The following is a 12392-nucleotide window of genomic DNA, read 5'->3' on the forward strand; positions in this document are numbered from 1 at the left end:
GTTTTCAACTACGACTAAACTCTTGAAATGTTCATTTATGTTTAGTGGCCCAATTGACCAAATTACTTATTTCAATTAAGTATTATTTTTATGTAAGGTCTTGGTTGAGATGAAAAAGTTAGTATCATGAGCAGGATTCGAACCCACAACCTTCAGCTGGGTTTGAATTTTTTTCGTGACACTAACGTTTTCAACTCAACCAAGACCTTACATAAAACGAATAATTGGTTGAAATCTTGAAATATTATTTTTGGTTTGTTTTTTCCAGGTGGAAATGTAAAGTCAACCATTGTAGGATAAGGTCGAAGCAGGAACTTGGGCAGACGAAGTACATGCTAATCGACAACGCATGTTTCGACAGTTTGTACAGTCTTATAACGCATTACCGTTCACACCCATTAAAAAGCCAGGTAATGATCTTTCATCTTGTTTGTTTATGATGTTTAAACAATAATGTATCTTTTTTAACAGGAATTTGTTATAACTCTCACTGAGCCTGTGCCGCAGCCGAATAAGCACGAAGGTAAAGAATGGTACCACCCCAACATTTCCAGACTCGATGCAGAAAATCTTCTTAAACGAGTGCCGTATGAAGGCGCTTTTCTTATAAGACCTTTGGAGAAAGTTCCAAATCCAACTGCCTACGTACTTTCATTCAGGTACGTTGTTATGTTAAAATATAAAATGTTCCATGTGCCATTTGATTAATTAATAATATTTTTTGTTTCTACAGGACAGATAAAAACATAAAACACTGTAAAATAATGATGGAAGGCAGGCTGTACACCATAGGGACATATCAGTTTGAAAGTTTAGTTGAACTCGTCTCTTATTACGAAAAACATCTATTATATGGGAAAATCAAATTAAGATGCCCAGTTGGGGAGGATAGTGGCCATAGGTTACCATTGGTGAGTGTTTCTTTGATATACAAATGATTCGTCTGTAAGTGATGTCCACATATATCACATGTGAACTCAAGAACACCTGGTGAAACAAACCTTTTTCACTACTGTGCATATGGAAGTCACTTCTGAGAAACTGCTGAAACCAGCCTCTTGCCACTTCTGTGCAGAGGTCACTTCCAAGCAGCTGTTGAAACAAACCTGAAGATTGGCCAGGAGGTTTTGGCCATTGAATCTATATTATTCAATTGTATTCACAATGACAACTACACATCTAACATAAACATCAAACTAAACTTGATTAAAGTAAAAACGTAAAGTAATTTCTGTCACATAAACGAGCTTAATTTCCAACTAGCCATTGTGTGTTGTGGACAAGGGATTAAGCCACTTTTTAAAATTATTCTCAGTGCAAATTCTCTTGGCTTTGACAGGATTCGAACCCAGAACTGCTAGCATAGCAAATATGAGAGTCAGATGACCTACTGACTTGGCCACTGCAGTCACTACTAATATCCTGAATTACTTGTTAATAAAAACATTTTTGTTAAAAAATCATTCAAACATTTGAATTTAACTAATACAAAAATAGGCCGCAATTTCATCTCATCAAATTCGTGACATTACAAGTCATTCTTATAATTTGTCAGAGAGGTGTCCTTCAAATATCCATGGTGCATTGTCAGAGGATTATAAACTAGGAAAGGAAAGATGTCATTTTCTTTATCATTTTTCCAAGTGCAAAAAAAATGCAATAACTTGTTGAGTTAAAAGCCCTGGCAATGTTCGTGTCATGTGCATTATTAAAAATACAATCAGTTATGTTTTAAATTTGAAGTAGTAGACCCACTGATGCTTCTTCTGTTTTTTCTTGGAGACCAAATTCTAAAAAATGGTGATTTAAGAAATCTACATGTGCAACAACGGTGATAGCATGACAGTGATGACATGAAACCTGAAAACATAGACATAGATCTCTTTCCAATCTGACAATGACCATTTAAATTCTTGAAATCTAGAAACTGCCAAAAACAGTTTGTGAGTAGAACTATCCTTTTCAACAATTACAGTATAGACATTTTGTGATTTAATTTTCATTTATGACTGATACAATCCTGTAGGTTGCAAAAATAATGTGTATATAATTAAATTTCTTGTGAGACATGAAATTATATTTTATTTTATATTTCGATTGAAAACCTCAGTACAAAAATTGAGCAATGTTAAACAAATTGTTTAAGAAAATTCAAATCAAGCAAAACTCCCAGTGTTTCTTTAAAAAGCAGCCATTAGGCCAGATATAACAATATTCACTGCATTCTCGGCATTACAAGGAATGCGAGTCCAGTTGTGTATACTGGATAAATATGAGCTATGTTTGTTTGTTGTTGGTTTGTTGCTTGTGAGGGGTAGTTTTGTATACTTTGCGTATGTTGTTTCGCTTGGGAAAATTTTTTTTCATTCTCATCTTCCTTTTTCAACTGATGTGGTCGCTGTTGGACCGATGGATTTTTCAATGTGGCATAATCATGACTGTTCATATTCATATTGAAAGGAAGTAGAAACAGTTTACTTTGGTAATAAGATGGTGGCAATATTTGTTGAAGTATGTTTTTAGTAGGATATGCAGTTAATGCGTGAGATTGTTCTTGTGGTTTGTATCTTACAGGATTTCCTTGGGAAAAATATTGTTTATGGCTTTGCGGATTGTTGTGTTGATAACGTTCGTAAGGTACTCCCATGTTGATAGCAGTAGATTCTGGCATTTCTGCCCTTATAACTTGTTCCATTTCAACCTGGACTTTGTCTTCATCTGGTTTTAGATGCGCTCTTCCTTCCTCATCTGGTTTTTGCTTACAAATAACTTCACAGAGGTGTTCTTTATAATCATTCGATTCTTTGCTTAATTTTAAATCTTCATGGTTCGTTTCATCAGTAAGGACAGTTTCATTAACATCTGCTACATTCATTGTCGTCGCTACTTCGTTAAATGCCACGTCTTTGGTTGTTTCCTCACTGCCAACTGTCTGTTCAGTAGTCGTCTGTAAAATTTCAGCATTAACGACTTCTAAAGTTTTTTCGCTGTCGATATGTCTAGTTTCTTCGATATTTTTATAAGACGGCAATACTGTTGGCTTTGTTGGAAATAATTGACTTAGGGGTGGGACAACTTTTATTTCAAGCTGCGGGAATCCCGTCCTTTTTTGATATCTCGGTATACTCCTCATTAATTCTGGATAGGGTTGTGGGTTGTAATCACTGCTTAACATCTGAACACCACCAGGTTGTACCTAAAAAATAAACAGTATCAATAAATAGTATCAGCCGATTTGCAAGTTTTTTATTTCACTGTTTTAATATATAAATGTGTTTATATAAAATTAGAAAAAAATAAATTTGACTGAACCTGAACATGGGCATTGAAGCCTGTATTCTTGTCTGCATGATATGTCACTACTCGTAAGTCACCATTTGGTTCTCCAACTGTGTAACTTCCTCTGACTGTATCACCGATACGAGACTCTTCCTGAGTTTTATAATCTCCTGTGTTAACGTCTCTCACATAATAGCTGTACTGATATCCAGGGTTCTACATAAAGACAAATTGTCAATGTGATTTATTTGGGTCTTTATATGCCATTAAAAATTAAATATAATATTCTTTCAAAAATTTGCAAAAAAAAATTTTTTATTAAAAACATAACACAACATACAAGAATGGCACAATTACACAGAAAACAAACACTTTGAGCCCTGAAGATGATCTCAATAAAGATCGAAACGTTGGCACGATAAAGAAAATATTTTTCTGAAACCTACGTCACACCAGACAACATCTCACGATTTCCGAATAATCATTAAAAACACAGTTGTTATACTGAATAAAAATCAGAAATAATATTACAATTGTTTATTTTTTATCGCTTGTCTTTTTAAAACTGTGGAGTATTTATTAGCTGTAACTTACATTATTATTAGCAAAAGCCCTCGACAACTGCAGGAACAGTATTGCCCAACACACCAACATCCTATTGACATAAAATAAAATTATAACATGATAATTATAGCACAATATGCAATATAGCTCAAAATATGAGCAATCAAACTCAATAGCAAAGTACAACTTGGCCTTTCAAGCAGAAATACATGCTATCAATGCTTGCACCATAGAAAATCATAAAAGAGGTTACACTGACAAAAATAATCTTCAAAAATCAAGCAGCCCTGAAAACATTAGTGTGTAAAAAATTCACATCCAAAAAAGTTGGTGAATGTATTGAAAATCTCCAAAATCTGGGAAAACTTAAACTAAATCTTGAGTGTGATGGCATAGGAAAATTCTGGGTAACAAGCATACAAACTGGCCAGAGGAGGATCTGTAAGACCAGAGGCCCACAACCTATAATTGTCATAATAATCTCCATCTAAGAATGGGTCTACAAACAACAAAACGAGAAATGAAACAAACTGCAGAGGCGCTAGACATAGTAAGCTCATGATTAAAGAACCCTTACCAAAACTGGCAAACATATTACTATAGTTAGGTAAAAATCAGGGGAGAATTAGGGATAGATATATATACTGGTCACTGATGTTTGAGAAAACACCTAACATGGGTATACTCGATGATAACCCCAAGTTATGCAATGAGGAAGAAGAAGAAACTCAATAGAGACATAGTCTACGGTACCAAGATGACCCGGGAAAAATAATTGCAGTAATGACAGCCATTGACCTACTACTTCTTAAAAGAAGGATTGGGTTAATTGAACTGAGTTATTAGGAAAAGTACAATAAACTAAAAAGCTGTAGTGCTTGGGGAATAGTAAACGTATCATCATCATCATTGGGCAAATATCAATAGGTACAATAAGCCAAAAAAGGGGCGTCGGTGGCCGCGACGGTTAAGACGTTGTCACGGCGCTCATCATTGTAAAGTAAAGGTCCCGGGTTCGAATCCAGTGGTCCTGCATTCATACCCGACATACAAATGTTTTTTTGGTTTTTTTTTCAAAAACACCGACTCCCCCGAGGGTTGATATGACCTCTGCTGTTGCGAACTCTGGTAAAAAAATAAATAATCCAAAAGGCTGTAGTACTTGGCCCACTCCCTATTATGTTCATCAATCCATCGCGAAAACCTAACCCTAACTAACCCAACCCGTCCTTAACAGACGTAGTGCTTTGGAATAATAGCGAGACTTCGCGGACCAGGCAAGACTGTGGGCAAACAGATTGTAAATATTTCGTCCATCAGTAGGCCACCAATTTGAAATTGCCCGTGTCAAGTTTGTCGGCGATCAGGTTTCAACTGAAGATGTCATCGAGATGTATGTCGGATTAACAGCGAGAATAGGAGGACCCAAACTAAAACAAGTTCATCTGAAACGGTGTACTGTCAACATTTTGAATATTTAGCATCCATGACACCTTGGCTTAACGTAAATTTTCGATAGAAATAGATGGATTTTGTCTCGTTAGAAAAAGATCCAAGTATGAAGCCCGATTCGGTTTTTTTGCAGAATATAATTTTTAACATTGCAAGCTAAAATAAAACAAAAATTAAAAAGTATGAGGTCTAGTCTTTAAATAAACCAGTACGACACTAAACAAAATTTTGCAAAGGAAAAAATAAATAAAAATATATTTAAGAAGCTATTGGCCGTGATGCCTTAGGTACGCTAAAATACAACACATACTTCAAGAATTTTATTATATTACATATTTGAAAATTAATTTAATCCATATTTGCTTAGTGGTCATTGACCATATCAATTATTATTCCAGTTAATTATTCTTTTTATCTAAGATTTTTTGGTTGAGATGAAAAACCTTAGATAAAAAGAATAATTAATTGGAATTAATATTGATGCAGAAATCGTCTTAAGACAAAGATAATCCAAACACCACAGTCTTGGAATTTTATACAATAAAAAATGTATATACAGATTACAACGGCGAGTGTAAAAAATTTGGCGTGATAAATCAAAAACTGATATATTTTATTCTGATGGCTTGGGCTAGTATTCTCCAAGTATTCAACAGGAAGCTCTACTGGAGCAAATATAATACAACAAATTCGGTTAGGAAACTTTTACGGAATTCGATGAATCCTGAATAAAATTTAAGGACAGTTAGATAAAATATTGATGAAGTCGTTTTCAGGGGCGTCGGTGGCCTCAACGGTTTAGGCGGTGACACGGCGCTCATCACTGTAAGGTAAAGGTCCCGGGTTCGAATCCAGCGGCCCTGCATTGGAACCCGACATACTTCCAAATGGGCGTTTTTTGTTTTGTTTTTTTCAAAAACATTGGCACCCCGAGGGTTGATATAATCTCTGGTTGCGAACCCTCGTTAAAAAAAAAGTACATTCGAGAAACATGCAAGCGAGTTGATTCAAAAGTTGTGGAAATTCTTCGTGATATTCGTTTTATTGGAAGTTGTAAGCAGAATTCCACTGTTTCAATATCCGCCACAAAAAGACTGGTATGTGCTGAAAATACATCGTGATATTCTTTCTTTGATATTTCCAAGGGTAGTATTCCCATTTTTTCCATATCCTCAAAACCTGAAAATATACTAGTTGATATTCTAGTGATTACAATATCGTAACTCGTAAGCTCGAGAATTCCTCCTGCCAGATTGTAAAGACAGGAAACAGAGAAATTCCTCATAGTTCCTCACTGAAGATGGCCTGGAACCCGCTTGAAATCTCAATGGGAGTAAATTTCACTGACCAGAGAGGTCAAATGTCAAAAGTTTATCCATTCTTTCACAGACTCGCAGGTCAACAACGACCACCAACTTTATTTTTTCTTGATTTCCTGCGTTTCCTCTTAAGACATGAGCAGAATCCCACCGTTTCCAGATCTTCATGACATCAGTGTTGTACATGTACGAATATGTGCGATATTCTTGTTGCTATACGATTGTAAGCACAGGAATTCCTCCTTTTCCAGATTCTAAAGACAGGAAACATTGATAGTCCTCATAGTTCATTACTGAAGATGGCGTGAAACGTTTAAATGAAATCTAAGCCTGCAACATTAAACAGATCCACTAAAGAGATCAAGTTTCGATCAATTTGACACGATCTGACCGACTCGCAGCGATAATGGTTGATATTCCTTTACTTATAAACTGGTAGGCTTCGAAATTTTTACTTTTACACATATTGAAGGCCCGAAACCGAGCTTTTGTTGTTTTGCACATTAGAGAAATCTTCAAGCTTGTTGGAAATCAAACTTTATGAAAATTCCTTCGTGATATTCGTTTCCTTATGTTGTAGGCAGCATACTTCCTTTTCCATATCCTCATTCCACGAAAAGTCTGACTTATTNTCTCAATAAAGATCGAAACGTTGGCACGATAAAGAAAATGTTTTTCTGAAACCTACATCACACCAGACCGCATCTCACGATTTCTAAATAATCATCGACAAACGGTCACTAATCTCACCCGTTTTATTTTAAGTTGTAAGAAGAGACCCACCGTCATCAAAGGATCATAGAGATTTTGTTGTTGTTAGCTCAAAAGTTCCAAATTTACCAGATAATAAAGACAGGAAACAGTGCAATTTGTTTCACTTCTTGTACTTATGAGATTGTTAGCTCAAGAATCCCACATTTTTCCGGTCATCACATCATGAAAACCAAATTTTATTGTTCTTGTTTGTAAGTTCTTGTATTTAAATAATTAATTATAAGCGTCAGAATTCTGCCCGTTTTTCAGTTCGTCACACAATGAACTTTGTTGATATTGTACTACTTAAAAAATTGTAAGCTCAATAATTTCTCCTTTTCAAGAATTGCTTTAAAAGCTTTCTACTTACTGATTTTCATCTTTTTTAATTTTTAATTGACTTACCACATTGGTAAATAAAAAGAAAGAAAGGTAAATAAACCATGTTATTCGTTACTTCAATGATTCTTGTACTATATGTATTAAATTCTAGTCAAAGATTGTACTTTTTCACGTTGCTATGACGAGAAAAAGTCATATTGGTCGATATTCTTGGACCTATAAGAAAGAAGAAACTTATGAATTTCTCCTTTTCCAGATCATCGTGGCATAAAAATTACTAATTTTTATATTCTTGTACTTAAGAGATTGTAAGCATAAAATTCCTATATTCTTTGTGCTGAAGACATGAAAAAGTTATGTTGATTGATATTCTTTTACTAATATAATTGTAGGCTCCAAAATTCACAATTATAAGCCCTGAATTTCCCCTTTCTCAGATTAAAAGACGAATAAAAAAAAGTTATTTTGGTTGAGGTTCTTGTACTTATAAAAAATAAAATTTAGGCTTCGAAATTCCTATCTTTCCACATGCTAAAGACGGAAAAAGTAAGATTTGTTGTCATTTTAACATCGACTCGTTAAAAAAAAAGTACATTCGAGAAACATGCAAGCGAGTTGATTCAAAAGTTGTGGAAATTCTTCGTGATATTCGTTTTATTGGAAGTTGTAAGCAGAATTCCACTGTTTCAATATCCGCCACAAAAAGACTGGTATGTGCTGAAAATACATCGTGATATTCTTTCTTTGATATTTCCAAGGGTAGTATTCCCATTTTTTCCATATCCTCAAAACCTGAAAATATACTAGTTGATATTCTAGTGATTACAATATCGTAACTCGTAAGCTCGAGAATTCCTCCTGCCAGATTGTAAAGACAGGAAACAGAGAAATTCCTCATAGTTCCTCACTGAAGATGGCCTGGAACCCGCTTGAAATCTCAATGGGAGTAAATTTCACTGACCAGAGAGGTCAAATGTCAAAAGTTTATCCATTCTTTCACAGACTCGCAGGTCAACAACGACCACCAACTTTATTTTTTCTTGATTTCCTGCGTTTCCTCTTAAGACATGAGCAGAATCCCACCGTTTCCAGATCTTCATGACATCAGTGTTGTACATGTACGAATATGTGCGATATTCTTGTTGCTATACGATTGTAAGCACAGGAATTCCTCCTTTTCCAGATTCTAAAGACAGGAAACATTGATAGTCCTCATAGTTCATTACTGAAGATGGCGTGAAACGTTTAAATGAAATCTAAGCCTGCAACATTAAACAGATCCACTAAAGAGATCAAGTTTCGATCAATTTGACACGATCTGACCGACTCGCAGCGATAATGGTTGATATTCCTTTACTTATAAACTGGTAGGCTTCGAAATTTTTACTTTTACACATATTGAAGGCCCGAAACCGAGCTTTTGTTGTTTTGCACATTAGAGAAATCTTCAAGCTTGTTGGAAATCAAACTTTATGAAAATTCCTTCGTGATATTCGTTTCCTTATGTTGTAGGCAGCATACTTCCTTTTCCATATCCTCATTCCACGAAAAGTCTGACTCTTATTGGTTTACAGATCGTGATATTCTTTCTTATTATTTGCAAGGTTTCCATATCCTCAAGACCCGAAAATTTAATTTTATACCGTTTGTAAGATGGTAAGCTCGAGAATTACTATATTTTCCAGATTCTAAAGACAGGAAAGTGATAGTTCATTACTGAAGCTGGCGTGAAACGTGTGAATGAAATCTAAGCCTGCAACATTAAACAGACCTAGTAGAGAAATCAAATGTCAATAAATTTAAAATGATGCTGATTTGCGGACCAACAACCACCAACTTTTAACCCTTTTTCTTGGTAAATGTAAGCTGAAACCTCGTCAGCTGAAGGGGGTTCATTGGAATTTAAAAAAAATATCATCTTCAATAATAAAATCTTCAATAAAGTATCGACAATGTCCACCGATTATTGTACATGTTACAAGAGTTTGTATGCTCCAATAAACATTGTTGAAGAATTATAATAACTCTATCTTAATTATAATAAATCTAACATCATCCCTGTGAGATGGAAAAATAACGGAATTAAGCTAAGAATTCTTCAATTTCCCATAACTTCTAAAACTTCTTCGACCAGACGAAATTCTTTTATTCATGGATTAATACGGCGATTGGAGTTCTTGACGTCTTGACTCATTGTTCATTTTTTTACCGACCGTTTTGTTCTCCCCGGCTCGGTGCACGGTGCGACCCTTTGTAAAAGACCCTTTTAAATAACAGGACGCCCTTGGGAGCATTTTTTTGTACGCACTCCGATAAATACCTATAGGGCGAGGGAGGCTACCTGACTATGTCCCGGGGCTTAGGTCGAAAATACCAAGGGAAGTTCGAAACCCGGGACACCGGACACCTCAGACAGGACGTGCGGGAATGGAAAACCGATTTGCATTTTCAGCCCATGGGGTGAAATTTAAAACCAAAGACACGTCGAAACACTTATGGTAATTGTACGCTGAAAAAATTCAACATTACGACGAGCACTCGGAATAGTATGAAAACAAAGTAAAATTTAATTTTACGAAAAAACAATCCGTTCTTTTATTTGGTATTTGTGGTGATATTACATGGCAGAGTGAGGTGAAAAATAGGATGTGGATAGGGATAGGGATAAAAGAGGCGGCCACAATGCCTACTGCACCTCGACCTCGATCTATTGTGCTCTCCTGTTATTTATAACTCACTGGCCAGCTTCATGTTATTAATCAGCCTCCCCAGCTTTGCTATGGCTCCTTAGTGTGCAGGATCTTGCTTGTGGTTTTTCTTGTCCTAGTTGCAAGAACCTGCACTTACATAGACCTTCACAGAATCATAGAATGTGTTCTGCAGTCTTCTCCTCTTGCTGGGCAGTATCTGCACAGTTTTTCTTTTGTCTGTATGTATGTACTCCTATCTGGTGCATGTGCCTCCTTAAGTAGCAGTGCCCTGTCAGGAGTCAAAGATCCATTCTGTGTGATAATCAGTTCGGTATGAGCATGGGTGTTCATTCCACTCCACCTACTGTCTAAAAAGGCTGTGACTTGCACATGTCAGATGAAGCAAAGCATCCTCCACACACCATCCACAAACCAAACGGATACTGATCTGTGAAGAGAACACCCCCCCCCCATTGTTGAAGAGTTATGATGACTGTTTTAAAGCTCATCCTTACATTATGGACTGTTTGGAATTAACTATTTATCAAGGAAGCAGTTAAATGATAGTTTGATAGTGCAGTAAGAGCAATAAAAGATCATCTCTAGTTGTACATCGCAGTCGACCATTACCTTCTCTTCGATTGATATCTCTGGTGGCCCTATCAAACGTGAATAGTAAAGCACACCCAGGACTTGGGCTATGTAACAGATGCTAAATTCATCGTTGGCCAAAGCATTCCCAGACAAAATCTTCTCAACTTAAACCCATGCTTTTATGAAAAAATTTTAAAAAAATTTGTTTAATCAAAGAAATCAAATTGAAAAACCATTTAATTCACTTGACGTTGGCACTAGGAAGGATGAGATTGAAATGATTTTCTTTATTTTTAATCTAAAGATTGAAGGGTTAGTAAGACTATATAAAAATAAACAAGTTATCAATGTTATGTTCATGTTTTAAGTCAAATATTAATCTTTATGCTTAGTTATTAAGGCAAATAAGTTTGAAAACAACATTTTCTTTGGAAGAATATGGTTTTTTCATAATGGTCTTGAGGTAACTATCTTAAGGACAATAATATCAATTAATATGAGTTTTTCTTGCTCTGAACTTCTGAAAAAGTGGAATTATCCACCTTTTAATATTTTAAGTACAAGAATTTAGAATAAGAAGAAGAAATTATTGTGCTTACAATCTTATTAATAATATAATAATAATAGTTTATTAAATTTGTAAGCAATATTATAATAAAGTGAACATAAATATACTCAATAAAAAATAAACAGTAGGGCATGGATTCTCCGTCTGCCGGTAGGTGGTGAGAACATAATAATAATAGTAATAATGATAATCATAATAATAATAGTAGATAGGAGATCACCTGACTATAAAACGTGTAACAAACAAGAATTTCCGCTCCGGGAAAAAACTGAAGTTTTGAGGTATATTGGTTTAATAAGTGTATGACAGTGGTGTGTTGTGGAAGCTAGGACGTCCCTTTGTCAGCCCAGCGTTTTTTGAAGTGTTTTTTGGTGAGGTGAGTTCAACTGGATAAGTTTTTTGACGATTAGACAAGTCTGCTGGGTGCTAGTTTGTAGCTCGCATTCCCTATTGGGAAGTGTTGGGAAGTGTGGGGCCTGAATCTCTCTAGAAACCTGGTTTCAGGGTTGGGCAAGATTTATTTATTTAGTTTTTCTCTTTAGTATGAAAGAAATTAAGCCAGTTGTACATAAATGGCCAACTGAGGCACTTGAGAGAAAAAAACTTGTGATTGTCTCTTGATTGCAAATCATCAGCCAAATCCATAATAGGCTTTTAATAGGCAACAACCTTCCAACTTTTCCTCGATGTATGGGAAGTGTAGAATGTATCATTCTGACAGTAAAACATATTTTGGTCGACTGCCAAAATTTGCAACCCTTTAGGCAAAGGCTCAACCTTTCGAGTGATGTACAGGAGTTACTGGGTCCCCATTGTTCCTTTCAAAGAGCA

General features: G+C 35.5%; 2 protein-coding genes across 4 annotated transcripts in view; one reads left to right on the forward strand and one right to left on the reverse strand.

The window, feature by feature from the left end:
• The window catches only part of LOC106662403 (1-phosphatidylinositol 4,5-bisphosphate phosphodiesterase gamma-1), a 28371-nt gene that overhangs the window by 8620 nt on the left and 7359 nt on the right, over nt 1-12392 (forward strand). For all 3 annotated transcript variants that reach the window (XM_014386474.2, XM_014386487.2, XM_014386479.2), the window contains exons 13-15: nt 269-410; nt 472-659; nt 734-911. In XM_014386474.2, the coding sequence (XP_014241960.1) occupies nt 269-410; nt 472-659; nt 734-911 (508 nt within the window). The remainder of the gene's footprint in view (nt 1-268; nt 411-471; nt 660-733; nt 912-12392) is intronic.
• The window catches only part of LOC106663060 (catalase), a 37011-nt gene continuing 26674 nt past the window's right edge, over nt 2056-12392 (reverse strand). Inside the window, exons 11-13 of the mRNA XM_024229426.1 lie at nt 3874-3934; nt 3313-3495; nt 2056-3196 (exon numbers count right to left, since the gene is read on the reverse strand). Of these exons, the coding sequence (XP_024085194.1) occupies nt 2216-3196; nt 3313-3495; nt 3874-3934 (1225 nt within the window). The 3' untranslated portion in view covers nt 2056-2215. The remainder of the gene's footprint in view (nt 3197-3312; nt 3496-3873; nt 3935-12392) is intronic.

The sequence above is a fragment of the Cimex lectularius genome, unplaced genomic scaffold (genome assembly GCF_000648675.2).
Source record: "Cimex lectularius strain Harlan isolate CLEC.00 unplaced genomic scaffold, Clec_2.1 scaffold233, whole genome shotgun sequence".
Lineage (NCBI taxonomy): Eukaryota > Metazoa > Arthropoda > Insecta > Hemiptera > Cimicidae > Cimex > Cimex lectularius.